Source organism: Anser cygnoides, chromosome W (assembly GCF_040182565.1).
Source record: "Anser cygnoides isolate HZ-2024a breed goose chromosome W, Taihu_goose_T2T_genome, whole genome shotgun sequence".
NCBI classification, from domain to species: Eukaryota; Metazoa; Chordata; class Aves; order Anseriformes; family Anatidae; genus Anser; species Anser cygnoides.
Window position 1 is genome coordinate 9701533 of NC_089911.1, and position 21421 is coordinate 9722953.

The window sequence follows — 21421 nt, forward strand, 5'->3', positions numbered from 1 at the left end:
GGCAACAAATTACCGAGCCTTATATGCAATTCATTGATAGATTGCGAGACGCTTTGGACAAACAAATTGACAACCGCGAGGCCAAAGAGGTCCTTATACTAAAACTGGCAGTGCAAAATGCAAACACAGACTGTAAGAAAATACTCCAAGCCCTGCCTGCTAATACTACACTGGTACAAATGATAGAGGCTTGCAATCGAGTCGGATCCATAGAACATCACACTGCCGCTTTGGCCGGAGCTTTTGCTGCTGCGCTTAAAACCGGGCGAAAACGGTGTTTTCGCTGTCGAGCCACGGGGCATTTTGCCACCGAATGCCCACAGCGAGGAGCGGGGGGGGGAACGCGGTAACTCTGCCCCTCCCACTGTTTGCCCACGGTGCGGCACGGGATGGCACTGGGCTAGCCAGTGCCGTTCGACGCATAATGCAGAGGGACAACCTTTACAACCGCGGCAGGGAAACAGGAAGCAGAGCGCGGGGCGGGGCCGCGCGATGACACAAGTGCCCCGGCCCTCCTTCGTGGGCGGGCCGTCCTCGCGGAAGTCACCGCCCTGGGCGATGATGACTACCGGGCTGCGACCGCAGCCGCCCACTGCTCCAGCGATCCCGTCCACTACGTCACCGTGGATTCCCTCACAGCCAGAACCTGAGGAAGCGCCGGATTAGATGTTTCCACAGTAACGAGCTGCACCCTTTGGGACACTCGGGTCCGCAAAATACCTCTAAACGTAAAGGGACCAATAGGGAAGGGATGCAGCCCCCTCTTGCTAGGGCGGTCTAGCACCCCACTAACGGGTCTTTTTGTACTGCCTGGAGTAATCGATGCTGAATATGAAGGAATAATACAAGCAATGGCATGGACTCCTTTGACTTGCGGAAAACGGACTCCACAATCAGTAAGATTGTGAAGTAGGTATGTTTATTCAGCGCTGGGCAGCACGGGGGGTAGTCCCGCCAAAGTCGTGCGTGCCTGACGCGGCAACTTGCCTTGGTTATATGCAGTAAAGAGTTACATATGCATGAAGTTTCACAATACGCCTATACATACTCATAACCTGTCCCTGCTTCGTATTAAAATTAGTTCCAAGGAGTCATTTCCATAAACTCCTCCCACCTGCGCTTGCGCAGTGTATTCTGGTGGTGGTCGTCGGGGGTCGTGGGGATGAAGATTGATGACTCTTCCTCATCACCGCTAGTTGACCTCTTGTCTCTGCGCAGACTCAGTTGCTTCTTGGATCTTGTCCATCCACAGGACCAGTTTCTACCAGTTTCTTAAGATAGGCTCACTCTCTTATTAAGAGACTGACCTTGGTAAAGGGGCCCAAGGCTTCTTGCTTTAATTAATTTGCACAAGCACCATAGTTAGTAAAGACACTAAGTAGGATCCTAGTTTCATGCCGTCAGCACTCTATCTCTACTTGATAAGATTCCCCTAACTCCCTCTCTCAGTCCCCCCTTTTCTAAAAAGTTAGTAAATTCTTTTACTATTTCTAGGTTCAATATAGTGTTTCTCTATCTAACACTCCTTCAAAGTATCTGTTAGACTCCAGTTTCCGTCTGAGTTGGTTCTTTTTCTACTCGCTGTAGGAGTTTCCCGTACTCTTAAAACACCATAAGATACATCGGATCACTACACAAAGAACCATGAACAAAACCACGACCACGATTACTGTGATAAACAACTGTTTCAACCAGGTTAGGTTTGGCAACCAGGAAGTCAATTTTTCTACCAAGTCTGTAAATCCCCAGGACGTGTCATCCTGAGCTACTGCATGCAAAATTTTATTCCTTTCCCAAATCTTCTCCAGGTCGGTCTCAATCTGTTTTTGTTTGTTAACATATACACAGCAAGTTTGGTTTATGATTGTACACAGTCCTCCCTCCTTGGCTAAAAGCATATCTAATCCCATCCTATTCTGAAGTACTACTTTGTGTAGGGAGGAAATTTCTTCCTGTAATGCCGAAAGAACATCAGCTGTGGTATTTTCAATAATTTCTAATGTGGCTGAGATATTATAGGTTTTTCTATTTCACTTATTCCCAGGGATGGAATCAACCACCTTACAAAACTATGGAATCCCGTGGGTCTCATCACGAGGGGGTTATTCGGAACAGTACGTGTTTGTCTCCATAAGGTCCGGACTATTCCCGGAGGTGGTTTAGTGAATATACCCCCTCGAGGGCTAAGATAGCCCCCAATACAATGACCCTTCCAATTTAAGGGTAAGCTTTTCCTAGCACGCCCATCTCCACATAGGCAATAGAATCCTTTTTGTAGCTTGCAAATTTGCATGAGAGAATTGAGGCTGTGAGATCCTGAGTTCGTATCCTTTTTATCAGCACATATTGTGACACCTACACCATAATCTCTAATTTTAGTAAGATTAAAAGTTCCTACATATTCTGCCATACTACAGTTGTCAGGTTCCTGGGCTAAATAACTAAGTGGACCTATACCTATGCATGAGGTTTTATCATTTAAGCATCTCGTGTATACGTTAACATTTTCGTGTGGGAGTAGTTCAAATCTCTCCCCTAGATGTTCACGATCATCCTTGCCAAATGGACATGTTCCATTTCTTGGGTACGCAAAGGTCAATGTCCAATTCATACTGCGTATGCCCCATACGGGGAATTCTAGGTTGCCTCTAGGCAGCACTGTGCACACCCAACAGTCAGAAAGGTTGAAACTATCACTCACTGCCTGGGTGAGTTTCACATAGGTATTGTGCACCCACTGTTCAGTTTCCTTGACCAATGATACCATTAAGACTGTGAGAAATGTAACCTTCCAGGTTGCACCTGAGTAACCTTCCATGGGGTCTTGGGTGCCTTTTTCACTCTGGTGTGATAGATCCAGGCATTCTGCTCCTTGATTCTTGTCGCTGTGACCTGGAACAGTCCTTCCCGCTGTGGTTTCAAGGTCTTCTCTGCAAGAGACTTTACATACACATAATCTCCAGGTTGTATATTGTGCACTGGTCCATCTAACCCTCTACCCCAAGTCCCACTCACATGCTGTCCAATTTCATCGAGCTGTTTACCTAAGGCCACCATATAGGAGGTCATAATTTCATCCCCAGCTTGCATGGATATCCCTCTTTGTATTCCATAGAGTCATCCATATAAGATTTCAAAGGGGCTTAACCCTTCCTTTGCCCTTGGTATACGCAAAAGGGCTAAAGGAAGAGACTGAGGCCAGACCAAATTTGCATCTTCTCCCAGTTTCACAATTTGCTGTTTGATTAAGTGGTTCATTTTTCTACTTGGCCACTCGACTGAGGGCGATATGAAGTTGCCAGTCTGTACCCAAATGGCGGCTAATTTCTTGTACCACTCTTGAGATAAAGTGTGGTCCCCTGTCAGAGGATATAGTTGCTGGAACTCCAAAATGTGGTATTATTTCTTGTATCTTAATTACCTCCCGAGCCTTGGCTGTTCTAGTTGGGAATGCTTCTGGCCATCCTGAAAAGGTGTCAGTTAATACCGATAAATACTGATACCCCCCTTTTCTTGGGAGTTCAAAAAAATAATTTGCCACTGTTTGGAGCTTGATTACTTTTATACCTGTCTAACAATGGTATACAAATTAGGCCCTATCCATTTTCTATTTAAAAACTCTTATACTACTTCAGCTCCCCAGCATGTTTTATTATGTTCTACAATTACCATTCAATTTAATATGATATCACAATTCTCCCATCATTTATTTACATTAAACCTGCAGGTAACATTTTCCATTTACATCTTAGAATATTATACTTCATTTTCTGAAGCTTTTGTTAATGCCTGATTTTCTGTTCTTGGTACTAGTGCCAAAATTTGACTCTCAGGGGCCCGTTCTGCCACCCCTTTGGCTCCTGCATCAGCCAATCTATTTCCCTCTTCAATATCAGTATCCCCTAGTTGATGTCCTTTAATGTCAACTTTAGTAGGCAGGTATACTGCTTGGAGTAATTTCAGTATCTCTTCTGCATGTTTAATTGAGGAAGATAAAAGTCCTCTCTCTCCTTCCAAATTGCCCTGTGTGCATGCACCACACCAAAGGCATATTTCAAATCTGTCCAAATGTTTGCCAGCTCAAAAGCTCTTATCAAGGCGATGATTTCTGCCTTTTGGGCTGATGTTTGTTACCGCATATCCTGTGAGGCGAAGTCCGTGGCGGACGAAGCTGCTGCCATCTGTATACCAATCCTCCGCATCTTCTAGGGGTGTATCCTTTAGGTCTGGTTAGCTGGAGTATACAGTGTCCATGGTCTTGATGCAATCATGAATGGGTAATCTGGAAACTCTGTTACTAAGGAAAGAGGCTGGGTTCACAGTATTAGTGCCAAAAAACATTTAGTAAACTAATAGTCCATTATACACATTCCTTTTCTTCTTCATACTGCAACAGTGTCCCCTTTTCCCGAAGGGGACTTTCAAGCTTCAAGATCACAGGCTAGTTGTTTCCCGAATATGGTGGGGCTATTCTTGAACCCCTGTGGTTCTTTCTTTCTTTCTAGGCTCACACTCTTATTAAGAGACTGACCTTGGTAAAGGGGCCCAAGGCTTCTTGCTTTAATTAATTTGCACAAGCACCATAGTTAGTAAAGACACTAAGTAGGATCCTAGTTTCATGCCGTCAGCACTCTATCTCTACTTGATAAGATTCCCCTAACTCCCTCTCTCAGTCCCCCCTTTTCTAAAAAGTTAGTAAATTCTCTAAAAGTTAGTAAATTATTATATTCTCCTAACTCCCTCTCTCACCTTCTCCTGCAATGCTCATACCCAAGGGGACTAGAATTGCACAGTTAATACTATTTAAAGCCATAGTTCCACAAGCAGAGACGCGTGACTGACACGACGCGGGGTTTGGATCGGTGGGACTCCCATCAGTTTTTTGGGCCTCGGCCATCACCATTAAGAGACCTACACTGACCCTAACACTTCATCACCCAAAGGCCAACCCCTCAAGTGCACAAATAACCGTATTAATGGATACCGGGGCAGATGTCACAGTAATTGCTCTTCAGGATTGGCCCAAAGGTTGGCCGTTAGATTCCACCACAAAAGGCCTTGTGGGAGTTGGTGGTGTCTCCGATACTTTTCAGAGCCGGTATATGCTTACCATTAAGACTCATGAAGGCTCACTCTATAACATCCGGCCATATGCTGCCCTCATACCTGTCAGTCTCCTGGGGAGGGATGTGATGGGACAGGGTGAGTTCACTCTGAGCTTTCCGGAAAATTTTCAATAGCGGCCATTGACGAGCGACCGCGCATGAGACTCACCTGGAGAACTGATACTCCAGTGTGGGTGAATCAATGGCCGCTTCCTGCGGAAAAGGTCGCTGCTCTCCAAGAACTTGTCCAAGAACAGTTACAATTGGGACACATTACCCCCACAACCAGCCCCTGGAATTCATCTGTGTTTGTTATTAAAAAGAAAAGCAGGAAATGGCGATTACTTCACGATTTACATCAAATAAACAATGCAATGGAGGACATGGGAGCTCCCCAGCCTGGATTACCTTCTCCTGCTATGATCCCTTGAAATTGGAATATAGTAATTATTGATTTAAAGGACTGCTTCTTTACTATTCCACTTACTTCACCCTGCTGATGCTCCTCAATTCGTGTTCTCGGTCCCCAAAATCAGTAAGACCGAACCAATGGATAGGTATCATTGGACTGTGCTGCCTCAAGGGATGAAAAATTCCCCAACAATTTGCCAAACATACGTAGCAGGAGTGCTACGCCCCGTATGCAAGCGATTCCCGCACGTATACATCTATCATTATATGGACGACATATTGCTCTCCAGTCCGACAGAAAACTTAACGCAAGAAGTACTGCCTGCTCTATGGCAGGAGTTCCAGACATGGGGATTACAAATCGTGCCGGAAAAAATTCAAATGGAGGCGCCTTGGAAATATTTAGGCTGGAAGGTACTGCAGCACAGTATTCAACCCCAAAATGTAGCCATTACAATGGAAATTCGCACGCTCAATGATGTCCAGAAGCTTATAGGGAATATAAATTGGATAAGGACGCAATGCGGAATTGACAACCATACACTAGCACCCCTGTTCGAGTTGTTAAAAGGGGACACTGATATTAATGCGCCCTGCCGCCTGACTAATGAAGCCAGGGCAGCACTAAACCGTATAGAGGAGAAGATCTCTGCCCAATAATGCCAGCGGCAAGCAGAAAATTTACCCATTCAGCTCTACATATGCAACCAGAATCCACAACCTTTAGCTATTATTGCGCAATGGGACTCCAATGCAACAGACCCGTTGCTGCTATTAGAATGGGTGTTTCTACCCCACCAACCGACAAAGACGCTTGCCACCCGCATTGAAATGTTTTCAGATTTGATTAGGAAGGGTAGAGAACAAATTATAGAAATGGCCGGAGAAGAGCCAAAATCCATTATCATTCCGATAGTTAAAGACTATCTTGATTGGTGCCTCCAGAATAGCTTAGAGCTACAATCAGCCCTTTCGGGTTTCAAGGGTCAACTTGATATACATCTCCCATCTCATAAAATGCTTACTTTTTATAATAATGTACAGGTTGAGGACAAGCCACTATATTGATGGCACCCAGTCCAAGGACAAACAGTATTCACAGTCGGGTCAGGGAGAACAAGAAAAGCTGTAGTCGTGTGGGAACAAGGAGGCCACTGGCAACATGTGATAGAAACAATACAGGGCTCCCCTCAGATAGTAGAATTACATGCGGTAGCAATGACATTCAAGCAACGGGACCAGGCTCCACTAAATATTGTCTCTGATTCATATTATGCAGTAGGAGTAGCACAACGAATTGAAAGATCTCAGATCAAACACACCCAGAACGAGGCACTATTCTTAAAATTTAAAGAGTTATTATTTCTTGTAGAGCACCGTACCCACCCTTATTGCGTGATCCACATTAGAAGTCATACGACACTCCCGGGATTCTTTACAGAAGGAAATGCCCGGGCCGATCAATTGACTAACATTGCATTCCAAGTCCCAGTGCCAAATACATTGTCCCAGGCTCATTTATCACATCAATTCTTCCACCAGGCTGCAAAGGCATTGTCCAAACAGTTTGCCATCCCCATAGGAGATGCTAAGCTTATAGTACAGACCTGCCCAGATTGTCAAAAATGATCAGGCCCACTGACTACAGTTAATCCTAGGGGCCTCTCTTCTCTTCAGCTTTGGCAAACTGACGTTACTCACATTCCCGAGTTCGGGAGGCTAAAATACGTTCACGTGTCCATAGATTCTTTTTCGCATGCGCGCTGGGCCTCTGCGATGACGGGCGAAACAAGCCGTCATGCACAGGCGCATTTCTGTGCGGCCTTCGCCGCCCTCGGAATCCCTAAAGAAATAAAAACTGATAATGGCCCAGCTTATGCAAGCTGCTCTACGCGACTTTTTTCCCATACCTGGGGTATCACTCACAAGACAGGCATCCCACACTCACCCACAGGACAAGCAATAGTAGAACGTGTTCACCGCACATTAAAGGACTTATTGGCTAAACAGAAAAAGGGGGAGACACAGGAGACCCTGCAGAATAGATTAAACAAAGTGGTATATGTCATGAATCATTTGACACTACCTTTTCAATACAAAGAAATACCACCTATAATTAAGCATTTTAAATCAATGGAATCAGGACTAACATCCATTCCAACAGGAAAAGCAATGGTTATGATGAGAAATCTGGATACTGGGGGGTGGGAAGGACCATATCCCCTAATAACCTGGGAGCGAGGGTACGCTTGTGTTTCCACAGGGCAAGGACCACGATGGGTGCCAGCTCGTGGCATGCGACCATGATTGGGACCATCATCCTCGTCCACCTCTGCAGCTTCGGTGCCTCCTGGGTCTCAGTCCAGCCCAGACTGTGGGTGACCCATTCGGTGATAATCTGGAGCTGATTAATACAGCAGTGCACTAAAGGTTAGATGGGAGGAGGTTCCTGGATCTGGTGGAGCCAATGAAACGACCCATCTACAACATGTCTGGTGGGGAACCCAGCAGATAACAAAGACTGGACTGTCTACTTACTGCAAACGCCCCTAGAGCCACAGGAATTAGATATCCTGAGATGTGTAACAGTAATAGCATGTGTAAGATTTAATTGCTCAAGAAAAAAAAAATAAGGTCAATGCCACACTTGCTCCTTATTGCAATGCATCTCTTTGCTGTCATTATACAAACTATAATAGCATCCTTCCTTGCGCCAGGAGCCGCTCTGCTCGGCTGTGGGATTGACTGTGGAACGGACGCCCCTAGGTGCACCCCGAGCATTTTTTCCTCGGAGGGGTCTCCACTCTCAGCCGCTCACCACGGGAGTAGACAAGGACCTCCTGAAGCTGTGGACAAATTATTTTAAGTGATATTTTCTTGTGGTATGAATGAGAAATGCAAGAGGCCTCTTTGCGTGATTGTGTGATTGTGCTGTGTGAGTAAGAAGCAGCATCGCTGCGAAGCAATATCCCTAGCGCTTAGTGGCTTGTTGACTGATGTAGATTCTAGTAGGCACGCTACTTTACAATTGTAGTTCTGCATGTGATTTTTCACCCTGTTGCTTATTGTACCTTGCTTATTGCAGTGTCTGCGGTGATTGATAGAAAAATCTATAGAAAGTGTTTGGTTGATTGAAAATAAAAAAGGGGGAATTGTGGGAGAAGAATTCGCAGGGAGCTTTGTGCTGTTTTGTGGGAAAGGAATTCGCAGGTGGCTTCATGCTGTTTCACACGTCCCTGAGTTAGAGATAATGAGGAAAACAGCGGTAGAACCAAAAACTTGAGCAAGGACGAGATAAAGTAAATTGGCTACAGTGTTAAAGATGAGCTTTGGGCAGTAGCCAATTGCTGGCTGGCTCGAGGCGCGTCTGAGGGTCTCTAACCAATTGTAAGACAGATTCAGGTGCATGGACAGCGTGTGGGGCTACGGGGAAAATAAATGTAGTGGTGAAAAATGGCAATAAAGGTCCTGCTGTTGAAGAGCCATCAGCTGTCCATGTCGTGCATGCCTTCACCTGAGGCAGGGACTAACTTGTTGGGAAAGGATTTGACAATGAAATTGGGCATTCAAATAGTAAATTGTTAGACTGGAATAATGGTGCTGTTAAAGGGATGCTCTCAGACTCTGAGAGCAAAGATATATTCGTCTTGGAGTGGGAAGACCCTGAAATCGGGCGGAAGCAACAATACAGATGGACAGTTCTACCTCAGGGATTTACAGAGTCACTGAATTTATTTGGGCAAGTTCTAAAACAAATTTTGGAGCAATTCCAACCTTCTCAGGAGGCATTACTGTTACAATATGTGGATGATCTTTTGTTGTCAGGACAGGAGAAAACAGTTGTGAAGGAAGCCACTTACAAGCTATTCAACTTTCTGGGAAAACAAGGCTTGAGAGTATTGGAAAATAAATTACAATATGTAGAAAGAGAAGTCAAGTATTTAAGGCATCTAGTGTCTGAAAGTACCCTCCCCACTGGAAAAGCAGATATTTAGTGGAAAAGAGTTTTTAAGGAATTTAAGGAATTTAGTGGAATATGTTTTTAAGGAATTATGAGCCACAGAGTCCAAAGGAAAATGGATACTTCCTGATGGGAGAGAAATGATGAATAAAGCGCTAATGAGGCAAATATTAACTGTTTTACATCAAGGGAGTCATTGAGGAATTTAAGCAATGTGTGACGCTGTGCTATGGAAATATGTATGTGTCGGAATACACATACTCTGGCTAAACAAGTATGCAGGAGTTGTGTAGTATGTCAAAAGGTAAATAGGAAAATTATCCGCAGTCAGCCCAAAGTGGGGCGAGAACCAGGAATTCAACCCTTCCAAAGTGTGCAGGTAGATTTTACAAACTCCTCAGAGTAGGTAGATTTAAATACTTATTAGTCTTGGTTGATCACTTGTCAGGGTGGGTGGAAGCTTTCCCTTCAGTATCTGCTACTGCGAGCTTGGTAGCTAAGGTAATTCTAGAACAGATAATTCCCAGGAATGGAATTGTTGAAAATATTGACTCTGATCAAGGAACTCACTTTACATTACAAATATTGCGAGGACTAATGTGGATTCTAGGAATTAAATGGGAATTTCACAGTCCTTGGAATCCTTCCTCTTCTGGAAGGGTGGAGAGGATGAACCAGACAGTAAAGAAGCAACTGACTAAGTTCTGGAAACTCGGCTCCCCTGAACAAAGTGTTTACCTTTGGCACTTCTCCAAATTCAAACACCTCCAAGAAAAGATGTGAGAGTTTCACCATATGAAATATTATTTGGATTGCTGTACATGGACAAAGGGAATGAATTACCTCAAAATAAGACAAAAGATGCTTTTCTTAAAAACTATATACTTGGGCTGTCATCCTCTTTGTCATCTCTCAGGACCTGTGGATTGTTAACTCAAACCCCACCCTTGGAAGCCCCGATCCATCCATCCTGAGCAGGAGACTGGGTTCTGATACAGACATGGAGAGAATCGAAGCTACAACCTGAGTGGGACAGACCATTCCAGGTACTCCTGACTACTGAGATGACAGTAAGAACAGCTGAGAAATGGTGGACTCATTGCACTCATTATACCCAGGTGAAGGCATCAGTTGACCCTGAGACCTGAGAGACTGTTTCTATAGGAGAACCTTTAAAATTAAAAATTAGGAGGAGGTGTGAATCGTGGTTGTAAACTAACCTTTAAATTCTCCTTAGGAAAAAATTATGAATACCACATGTAATTGGGGAAAAAGAGTTGGATTACATAGAGTGTTCCCAGGCTATTCTGTTTTTTATAATAATATGTATATCATTCTTCATACTGATGGAAATTCAGGGGGCAATAATACTGACCCTGGGTGTGGAAATGTTACCTGTGAGGTAGGGAATTATCCATACTATACCAAATATGGTAGCTACAGGAATGCTAATATATATAATGCACACCAGATACAACATGGGAATCATCCTGTAACTGGCTGGCCAGTCCTGAACGGCCAGGGGTAATATTGGCTATGTGGTAATAGGGCTAGGAAGGTGTTGCCCCCAGGGTGGAAGGGAGCTTGCACCCTGGGGGCAATAATTCTAAATGGAACTATTACTGAAGACATACAAAGCCAAAGCTCCCTTGGGACCCATAAACACAGAATTAAGAGGAATCCAGCTAGTCCTGTAGTGAAAAGGAACAGGGCATTTCACAGTTTTGTGAGGTGGTTTAACACTTGGTTAAGTGTGAGTGAATTAGAAAAAGCTATTTTGATATCTCAGCTGTAATCAAAGAATTAGAAAACAACACTCTGGATGCCATCTGGGCACTGCATGAGGAGGTGACAAGTCTGTCAAAGATGGTATTCCAGAATCTAATGGTACTGGATTTATTACTGGCGTTTCTACACTGAGTCTGTTTTGCCCATGATGATAGTTGTTGAGTGATCTCCTTGTCTTTATCTCAATCCTTGAGCCCTTTTCATCATATTTTCTCCCCCTTTCCCTTTGAGGAGGGGGAGTGAGAGAGTTGTCGTGGTGGAGCTCAGCTGCCCAACTCTGTAAAACCACCACAAGGTTCCTTCCAACCTCAACTATTCTGTGATACTGTCCCGCACGGCATCCTTTGGGACAAATTGTCCAACTGTGTATTGAAGAGGTTCACACTATGCTGGGTAATGAGCTGGCTCAACTGTAGAGCTCAAAGAGTTGTAGTGGATGGGGCTACATCTGGCTGGCAGCCAGTCACTAGCTGTGTTCCCCAGGTCTCAGTTCTAGAGCCAGTCCTATTCAAAATTTTTATCAATGATCAGGATGCAGGAGTGGAATTCATCCTCAGCAAGTTTTCAGATGATACTAAACTGAGAGGTTCTGTTGACTGCCTGGAGGGACAGGAGGCCTTGCAGAAGGATCTAGATCCATTGGAGCACTGGACAATCATCAGTGGCATGAAGTTCAGCAAAGATAAATCCAGGGTTCTGCACCTGGGATGAAGTAATGCTGGACACAGGCACAGCTTGGGAGACGAGTGCCTAGAGAGCAGCTCAGCTGGTCTCTAGGGGTGATCTGGGGGTGCTGGTCGACAACAGGCTGAACATGAGTCAGCAGTGTGCCCTGGCAGCCAAGAGGGCAAACTGAATTTTGGGATGCATTAAACACATCATAGCCAGCCAGTAAAAAAAGAGGTGATCCTCCCAGTATATTTAGCATTGTTCACAGAGTCATAGAATCATAGAATATCCCGAGTTGGAAGGGACCCACAAGGATCATCAAGTCCAACTCCTGGCTCCACACAGGTCTACCCAGAAATTCAGACCATATGGCTAAGAGCATAGTCCAGACACTTCTTAAACTCCAACAGGCTTGATGCTGTGACTACATCCCTGGGGGGCCTGTTCCAGTGTGCAACCACCCTCTCGGTGAAGAACCTTTTCCTGATATCCAGCCTGAACCTCCCCTGTTGCAGCTTGACTCCATTCCCTTGGGTCCTACCGCTGGTCACCAGAGAGAATAGATCAATGCCTGCCCCTCTGCTCCCTCTCGTGAGGAAGCTTTAAACTGCGATGAGGTCTCCTCTCAGCCTCCTCTTTTCCAGGCCAAACAGACCAAATGACCTCAGCCACTCCTCATACATCTTCCCCTCTAGGCCCTTCATCATCTTTGTAGCCCTAAGGTTGTTGCAACCTCACCTTGAATATTGTGTGCAGTTCTGATCTCCACAATATAAAAAGGATGTTAAGGTCCTTGAAAGTGTCCAGAGGAGGGAAAGAAAGCTGGTAAAAGCACTGGAAGGCATGTCCTATGAGAGAGTCTGAGGACACTTGGGTTGTCTAGTCTGGAGAAGAGAATGCTCAGAGGCAACCTCATTGCTCTCTACAACTTCCCGAGGAAGGGAAGTGGAAAGGGAAGTGCCGATCTCTTATCCCTGGTAACCGATGATAGGTTGCTTTCCTCAGCAACCACCTTGACAGATGGGGCCAAAGTCATTCCCAGGTCTTATGGTTATTTTGGAGAAAGCTTATGGAATGGGAAGATAACTGTTAAGAGAAAGAGAATAGAATCATAGAAGCATAAAATGGTTTGGGTTGGAAGGGACTTTAAAGATCATATAGTTCCATCTCCCCTGCCATGGGCAGGGACACCTTCCACTAAAGCAGGTTGCTCAAAGCTCCATTCAACCTGGCCTTGAACACCTCCAGGGATGCGGCACCCAGAGCTTCTCTGGGCAACCTGTTCCAGTGCCTCACCACCCTCATAGTAAAGAATATCTTCCTTATATCCAACCTAAATCTTCCCTCTTTTAGTTTAAAGCTATTACTCCTTGTCCTTTCACTATATTCCCTGATAAAGAGTTCTTCCAGGCTTTCCTGTAGGCCCCCTTGTAGGTAATGGAAGGCTCCAGTGGAGCCTTCTCTTCTCCAGGCTGAACAACCCCAACTCTCTCAGTCTTTATTCGTAGGAGAGGTGATCCAGCCCCTTGATCATTTTTGTGGCACTCCTCAGGACTTGTTCTAATATGTCCACGTCCTTCTTGTGCTGGGGGCCTCAGAGCTGAATGCAGTACCCCAGATGGAATCTCATGAGAGCAGAGTAGAGAGGCAGAACCACCTCCCTCGACCTGCTGGCCATGCTTCTTTTGATGCAGCCCAGGATACGGTGGCTTTCTGGGCTGGAAGCGCACATTGCCGACTCACGTTGAGCTTCTCATCAACCAACACCCCCAGATCCTTCTCATCAGGGCTGCTTTCAATCCATTCTCTGCCCAGCCTGTATTTGTGTTGGGATTGCCCCAATGCAGATGCAGGACCTTTCACTTGGCCTTGTTGAACTTTATGAGGTTTGCACAGGCACACCTCTCAAGCCTGTCAAGGTCCCTCTAGACAGCTTCCCTTCCCTCCAGCGTGTCGACTCCACCGCACAGCTTGGTGTCATCGGCAAACTTGCCGAGGGTGCACTTGATCCCACTGTCCATGCTGCCGACAAAGTTGTTAAACAGCACCGGTCCCCCCCATACCGACTCCTGAGGAACAACATCGTTACTGATCTGTACTTGGATATTGAACTGTTGACTGTAACTCTTTGAGTGCGACTATCCAACCAATTCCTTACCCGCTGAGTGGTCCATCCATCAAATCCATGTCTGTCCAATTCAGAGACAAGGATATTGTACAGGACAGTGTGAAATGCTTTGTGCAAGTCCATGTCCGTTGCTCTTCCTCTATCCACCAATGCTGTAACCCCATCATAGAAGGCCACCAGATATGTCAGGCATGATTTGCCCTTAGTGAAGCCATGTTGGCCGTCACCAATCACCTCCTTATTTTCAACGTGCTTTAGCATGGTTTCCAGAAGGATCTGCTCCATGATCTTGCCAGGCACAGAGGTGAGACTGACTCACCTGTAGTGTGAGAAAAACCTCAATAATTTTCTCAGACAGGATCTTCTGTGAAGCTATTTTATTCACGATTGCAATGGTGGGTGTCCTGCAAGCAGGAGCGCCCAGCAAAAGTATATCATAACCTTATATCCCCTATTACCCGATGCTTGATTCCTCCCGTTTCCTCATTGGCTGAGTACTACAGGTTCACAAGCTACTCGATGCCTTTCTATACCTTCTTCACAAAATCATTGAAGGAGGGGAGAAGGTGCTCCAGGTTCTAGTGTCTTGGGTCTACATGGCAAGAATTGCTCTAAAATCTGCTCTAAAACATGCCCAAATAAATTTGGTGATTCTGTGAACCCCTGAGGTAAAACAGTCCATCTATATTTTTGTTTCTGACTTGTTTCAGGGTCTTTCCACTCAAAGGCAAATATGTTTCTGCTCACAGGGTCCAGTGGACAGGGTCAAAAGGCATCTTTTAAATCTATCACACTGAACTACTTATGCTCATGTGGGATCTTGCTCATCACAATGTATGGATTTGGAACCACAGGGTGGCGCTTCCGCACTATCTCTGTATTTTTTCTTAGATCCTGTACCAGTTGGTAAGAACCATCAGCCTTTCTTACTGGCAGGAGTGTTAAAAGGAGAGATGCATGGTTCCAATAATTCATCTTTAATCAATTCTCTTATTACTGATTTAAGACCATTTTGTCCCTCAGCTGAAATACGGTATTGCTTCTGCTTTATTGCCTCATATCCTTCCTGTATATCTATCTTTAGGGAGGTAATATTAATTCCTCCTCTATTTCCCTCCTTGACCCAAACTATGAGGTCTACTTCTTTTTCATCATCTTCTGTCAATAACTTCATTGATACCGTTATTCCCACCTGACAACTTAATATTTGAATACCCAATTTCATCATCAAATCCCTCCCCAACAAATTAGTCTCTGCCTCAGGTACATACAGTACTTGCCCAGTGATTGTTTTATCCCCCAGTCTCACTTTGGTATCCCCCAAAAGAGGCACTGTTATCCCCATCCCTTCTACCCCTGTCACCCTTAGGATTTCATCAGTTAATTTATGGGCCAGTGATGATCTATCTGCCCCAGTATCTACTAAAAATACAACTTCTTCTTCAGTAGGTCCCACCACTAAATTTATCAAGGGCTCTCAGTGGGACCAGCTTTCTGAGAAGCCCTGACTCCCCTATTCTGAATTTATAACAGCTGTGGTGACCAGCTTGACCACACTTGAAACATCTTCTTTGTCCCTGTTGTAATTTAGACTGCAACACAGGTAGCTTCCTCTGCTTATCATTCTTTCATCTCTCTTCCTCAACCTTCCACCCTGGGTCCGACTTATCCTGACAATTTCTCCCTTCATCTCCAATCCTCTGCTTCATTACCTGATTCACTGTGGATATCATTAGTTTCACTCTCTGTCTTTCCTTCTCCTCTCCCCTCCTGACATAAACCTTCAGGGCCTCCCGCAGGAGGGTCTCTAGTGGCTGTTCACTCCATCCTTCCATCTTCTGGAGCTTTTTCTGTATGTCCAACCAGGTTTTAGTCACAAAGTGTACTTTCAAAAGCCCTTGGGCTAGAGGGTCCTCAGGAATCATCCCCGAGTACTTCCTCATTCCATCCCTCAGTCTTTGCAGAAAGTCATTAGGGAATTCATCCTTTTGTTGTCAGATTTCAAATGCTTCAGTAAAATTCTGGGACTTTGTTACTGCTTCCCTAATCCCCATTATTATGTCCCTTAAGTCTCTCATATCGGCAAGTGGATATTTCTGCTCTACTGGAATTGCTCCTGGTCCGGGGCGGGGAGGGGTGGTTAGGTGCACTCTTAATTAATCCCCACTCTTCTCCAGTGAATAACATACTCAGGATTGAAATCATCTCTCCCCAGGGATATAAATTAGGCCCTAGAAACTGATCTAAGTGTTCCTCTAGTCCTATGGAGTCTTCAATTAAAGGTTTAATTTCCTTCTTAAAACTCCTAACCTCTCCACTGGTGATGGGGGGGGGGTCACACAACCTATTTCATATAATCATAGAATCATAGAATCATAGAATGGCTTGGGTTGGAAGGGACCTTAAAGATCATCTGGTTCCAACCATCCTGCCATAGGCAGGGATGCTGCCCACTAGATCAGGTTGCTCAGGGCCTCATCCAGCCTGGTCTTGAATACCTCCAGGGATGGGTGTACTGGGTCGGGCTGGGATGTTAACTTTCCCTGCAGCAGCCCATACAGTGCTGTGCTCTGCACTCGTACCTAAAACAGCAATGGTATCACACCAGTGTTGTGTCTGCTGCTGAGCAGTGCTGGCACAGCATCAGGACTCTCTCTAACCCCCCTAGGGGGTGGGCAAAAATGTGAGAAAAGAAACATCACCAGGGCAGCTGACCTAAACCAACCAAAGGGATATTCCATACCATATGATGTCACACTCAGCAATAAAAGGTGGAAAAAGGAGGAAGAGGGGAGGGGTGGGTTCTCGTTGTGAAAACGTCCGTCCTCCTCCCGAACACCGGCTACGTGCATTGAGGCCGTGCTTCAAGGACGTCGTCAAGCATAGCTCATTTGTGGGAAGCAGAGAGTAATTTCTTTCCTCTGCACTTTCACATAGCCTTTACTTGTTTTGTTTAGTTTTCCCTTTTCCCCCTCCCTTTTCCCCTTTCCTTTTTTTTTTCCCCTTTAGTTAAATTGTTAATTGTTTAGTTAAATTGTTTAGTTAAATTGTTTAATTAATAATAATCTTTCCTTAATAATTATTTTTTCCCTTTAATTAAATTACCCTTATCTCAACCCGTGAGTTGTTCTTTCCTTTACTTCTTCCCCTCCTCATCTAAGGAGGGGGAGTGAGAGAGCGGTTGTGGTGTTCAGCTGCCTAGCACGGTAAAACCACCACAGTCCTTTTTGGCGCCCAACGTGGGGCTCGAAGGGTTGAGATAACAGTAGAATTGATTAAAACGCTTACAACTAACACACTTACTTGCTAGTCACCATGTTCAGTGTCCTGTTAATATTGGCGTGTTTGATCATGTGTCGTGCAATCCATGTCATGTTCTCCTTTCTCCTCTATATCCGATCCGAGAATGTGCTACTATCTGTTTTTTTTTTTAATTCACTGTGCTGCCAAGCACTGGCCTTGAGTTTAATCTGGCATTCAGGCTCTGCACTGCTATCATTTGGGTCTCATGGAAACTATCTTTTAGAGAATATTCAGAATTACACTGCCTTCCTTTCCTCATCTGGAAGTCAGTTTATGAATAATATCAGGAATGGTACCTCCTCCTTCTTTCACAGCGGGCTAATTACAACGCTTTCTGAGTATTTTGAATATCCATGTGTAACCCATATATTGCTATTTCTAATTCTGAATAACGGGTTTCCTCTTCTCTCTAAGATTATTCGATTGTTTAGAAAGCTTACCCGGGAATCTGTCCCGAAAAAGTTTTGTGGCAGGTGGCAAGGTGTGTGGGAGGATATCGGCAGGTACCTGTCACGGGTGTCTCCTCCAATAGTTTTGAACTTCACCCCTGAACAAGTGCAAAATCCTAAAAACCTGATAGAATGTTTGAGAGTCGTATGCCCTGACCCTGATAATGCCAGAGAACGACAGCTTGCAGCATTGTGCTGGGTCCTGGCTTACGCATATCAAACACTGTTTAACATCATCCAGCACCTTGAAGAGAGGGAGGAAGTATCTGAATCTGATGACCAGATAACACATGCTGTGGCTGACCCAGAGGACCAACCGACTATGGTATCAGTCACCCCCATAGTCAAGTCAAAACAATGGAAACAGAAGTCAGCTCGTTTAGTAAGGGAAGAAGCCTCTCCTAAGAAGGAGGGAGAAGGGGAGAAGGCAGGCACCTCTAAAGCAGAGCCATCACAAAAACAGCAGGAAGAAGAGATGGAAATCATAAAGGAATCAGAAACCACTCGATCCCTATCCCTGAGTGAGTTGCGAGAAATACGAAAGGATTATGGTCGACACCCAGGTGAACACATCCTCACCTGGCTGCTTCGATGCTGGGATGCTGGGGCCAATAGCCAAAAATGAGAAGGCAATGAAGCCAAGCAGCTGGGATCCCTCTCTAGAGAAATGGTAATTGACAAAGGAATTGGGAGAGGGACACAGGTTCTCAGCCTCTGGAGGCGACTCCTGGCAGCTGTGAAATAAAGGTATCCCCATAACGAAGATATTGTATATCAAGTAGGCAAGTGGGCCACTATGGATGAAGGTCTCCAACATCTGCGGGAATTAGCTGTGCTGGAGATGATTTATAGTGATTTGGACAATGCCCAGACACCTCAAGATCCCGATGAAGTCCAGTGCACAACATCCATGTGGCGTAAATTGGTGCGGAATGCACCATCATCACATGCCAGTACACTGTCAGGAATTCATTGGGATGAGGGGATGGGACCAACAGTGTATAATCTGTCCTGCCATCTTCAAAAATATGAAGACAACCTCTCTGCTCCGCTACGGGCCTGTGTCTCAGCTGTGGAGAAACTGTCTGAAAGACTTGACCACCTCGTAGAACGAGCATATCCCTCCTCACCCAGATGGAGTGATATTTCAGCCACTAAGAATCAGTATTTTCCTGCTCGAGAGAGAGTACCCAAGACGCACACCACATGGCACCTTGTGGTTTTATCTGCGTGACCACGGGGAAGATATGAGGAAATGGGATGGTGTACCTACTTCAACCCTAATTGCTCGGGTACGTGAACTGAAAGGAAATGCAGCAGCAAGAAGAGGGGCTCCTAAGAAAAATGCTACTCCTGTTGGGCAGTTCCACAGAGGCAGTAGAAGGGCTGATGTTATTCTTGACCCTGATGAAGGGACCTCTGCTTCACATTTGCAAGAATTAAGTGGCAGATACTCCAACCAGGACTAGAGGGGCCCTGCCTCTGGCCAGGTAGAGGAGAGGGATAACCGGATTTATTGGACTGTGTGGATCCGATGGCCTGGCATATTGGAACCACAAGAATACAAAGCTTTAGTGGACACTGGCACACAATGTACCTTAATGCCATCAGGCTACCAAGGGACAGAACCCATCTGTATCTCTGGAGTGACAGGGGGATCCCAGCAATTAACTGTATTGGAAGCTGAAGTGAGTCTAACTGGGAATGAGTGGCAAAAGCATCCCATTGTGACTGGCCCTGAGGCTCCATGCATCCTTGGCATAGACTACCTCAGGAGAGGGTACTTCAAGGATTCAAAAGGGTACCGGTGGGCTTTTGGCATAGCTGCTTTGAGCGCAGAGAAGATTAGGCAGCTGTCTACCCTTCCTGGTCTCTCAGAAGACCCTTCCATTGTAGGATTGCTGAAGGTCGAAGAACAGCAAGTACCAATCGCTACCACAGCGGTGCACTGATGGCAATATCGCACCAACTGGGACTCCCTGATTCCCATCCATGAGTTGGTTCATCGGCTGAAGAGTCAAGGAGTGATCAGCAAGACTCACTCACCCTTTAATAGTCCTATATGGCCAGTGCGAAAGTCTAATGGTGAGTGGAGGCTAACGGTGGACTATTGCGGCCTGAACGAAGTCACACCACCACTGAGTGCTGCAGTGCCGGACATGCTAGAACTTCAGTACGAACTGGAATCAATGGCAGCCAAGTGGTACGCCACAATTGATATCGCTAATGCATTTTTCTCCATCCCTCTGGCAGCAGCATGCAGGCCGCAGTTTGCTTTCACTTGGAGGGGCATCCAACACACCTGGAATCGACTGCCCCAGGGGTGGAAACACAGCCCTACCATTTGCCATGGACTGATCCAGTCTGCACTGGAACAAGGGGGAGCTCCTGAACATCTGCAGTACATTGATGACATCCTCGTGTGGGGCAACACAGCAGAAGAAGTTTTTGAGAAAGGGAAGAAAGTAATCCAAATTCTCCTGAAAGCTGATTTTGCCATTAAACAGAGTAAGGTCAAGGGACCTGCACAGGAAATCCAATTCTTGGGGGTAAAATGTCAGGATGGACGTCGCCATATTCCGATGGATGTGATCAATAAAATAACAGCAATGTCTCCACCAACTAGCAAAAAAAGAAACGCAAGCTTTCCTAGGCCTTGTGGGATTCTGGAGAATGCATGTTCCAGGCTATAGTCAGCTTGTGAGTCCTCTATATCAAGTGACTTGAAAGATGAACTGTTTCGAGTGGGGCAGCGAGCAACAACTGGCCTTTGAACAAATCAAATAAGAAATAGCTCGTGCAGTAGCCCTTGGGCCTGTCCGTACCGGACTAGCTGTGCAAAACATACTTTCCACTGTGGTCAGGAAGCATGGCCTCACCTGGAGCCTCTGGCAGAAAACCCCAGGAGAAACTCGAGGTCGACCTCTGGGGTTCTGGAGCCGGGGCTATTGAGGATCAGAAGCCAATTACACCCCAACTGAAAAGGAGATACTCATGGCATATGAGGGTGTTCGAGCTGCTTCAGAAGTTGTTGGTACAGAAGCACAGCTCCTCTTGGCACCACGGCTACCTGTGTTACATTGGATGTTCAAAGGGAAAATTCCCACTACACACCAAGCAGCCGACGCTACATGGAGTAAGTGGGTAGCGTTAATTACACAGCGGGCTCGAATGGGAAAACCTAATCACCCAGGAATCCTGGAAGAGATCATGGACTGGCCGGAAGGCAGAGATTTCGGAGTGCCGACAGAAGAGGTAACCCGTGCTGAAGAGGCACCACCATATAATGAATTGCCAGAAGACAGAAAGCAGTATGTGTTGTTCACTGACGGATCCCGCCGTGTGGTAGGGAGCCATCGGAAATGGAAAGCTGCTGTGTGGAGTCCCACACGAGGAGTCGTGGCTGCCATGGAAGGGGAAGGCGAGTCACAGATTCACAGATTCACAGATTTCTCTAGGTTGGAAGAGACCTCAAGATCATCGAGTCCAACCTCCGACCTAACACTAAGTACTCCACTAAACCATATCCCTAAGCTCTACATCTAAACGTCTTTTAAAGACCTCCAGGGATGGTGACTCCACCACCTCCCTGGGCAGCCCGTTCCAA

General features: G+C 45.7%; 1 protein-coding gene and 1 long non-coding RNA gene across 2 annotated transcripts in view; both read right to left on the reverse strand.

Moving 5' to 3' along the window:
* The window catches only part of LOC136788623 (uncharacterized), a 314374-nt gene that overhangs the window by 70359 nt on the left and 222594 nt on the right, over positions 1-21421 (reverse strand). The gene's annotated exons all lie outside the window — the stretch shown is intronic.
* On the reverse strand, positions 976-19158 carry LOC136788779 (uncharacterized). The gene is given in 3 exon segments (XM_066987459.1): positions 976-2020; positions 2023-2940; positions 18394-19158. Coding segments are annotated over 3 exon segments (1602 nt in total). The 5' UTR covers positions 18632-19158; the 3' UTR covers positions 976-1574.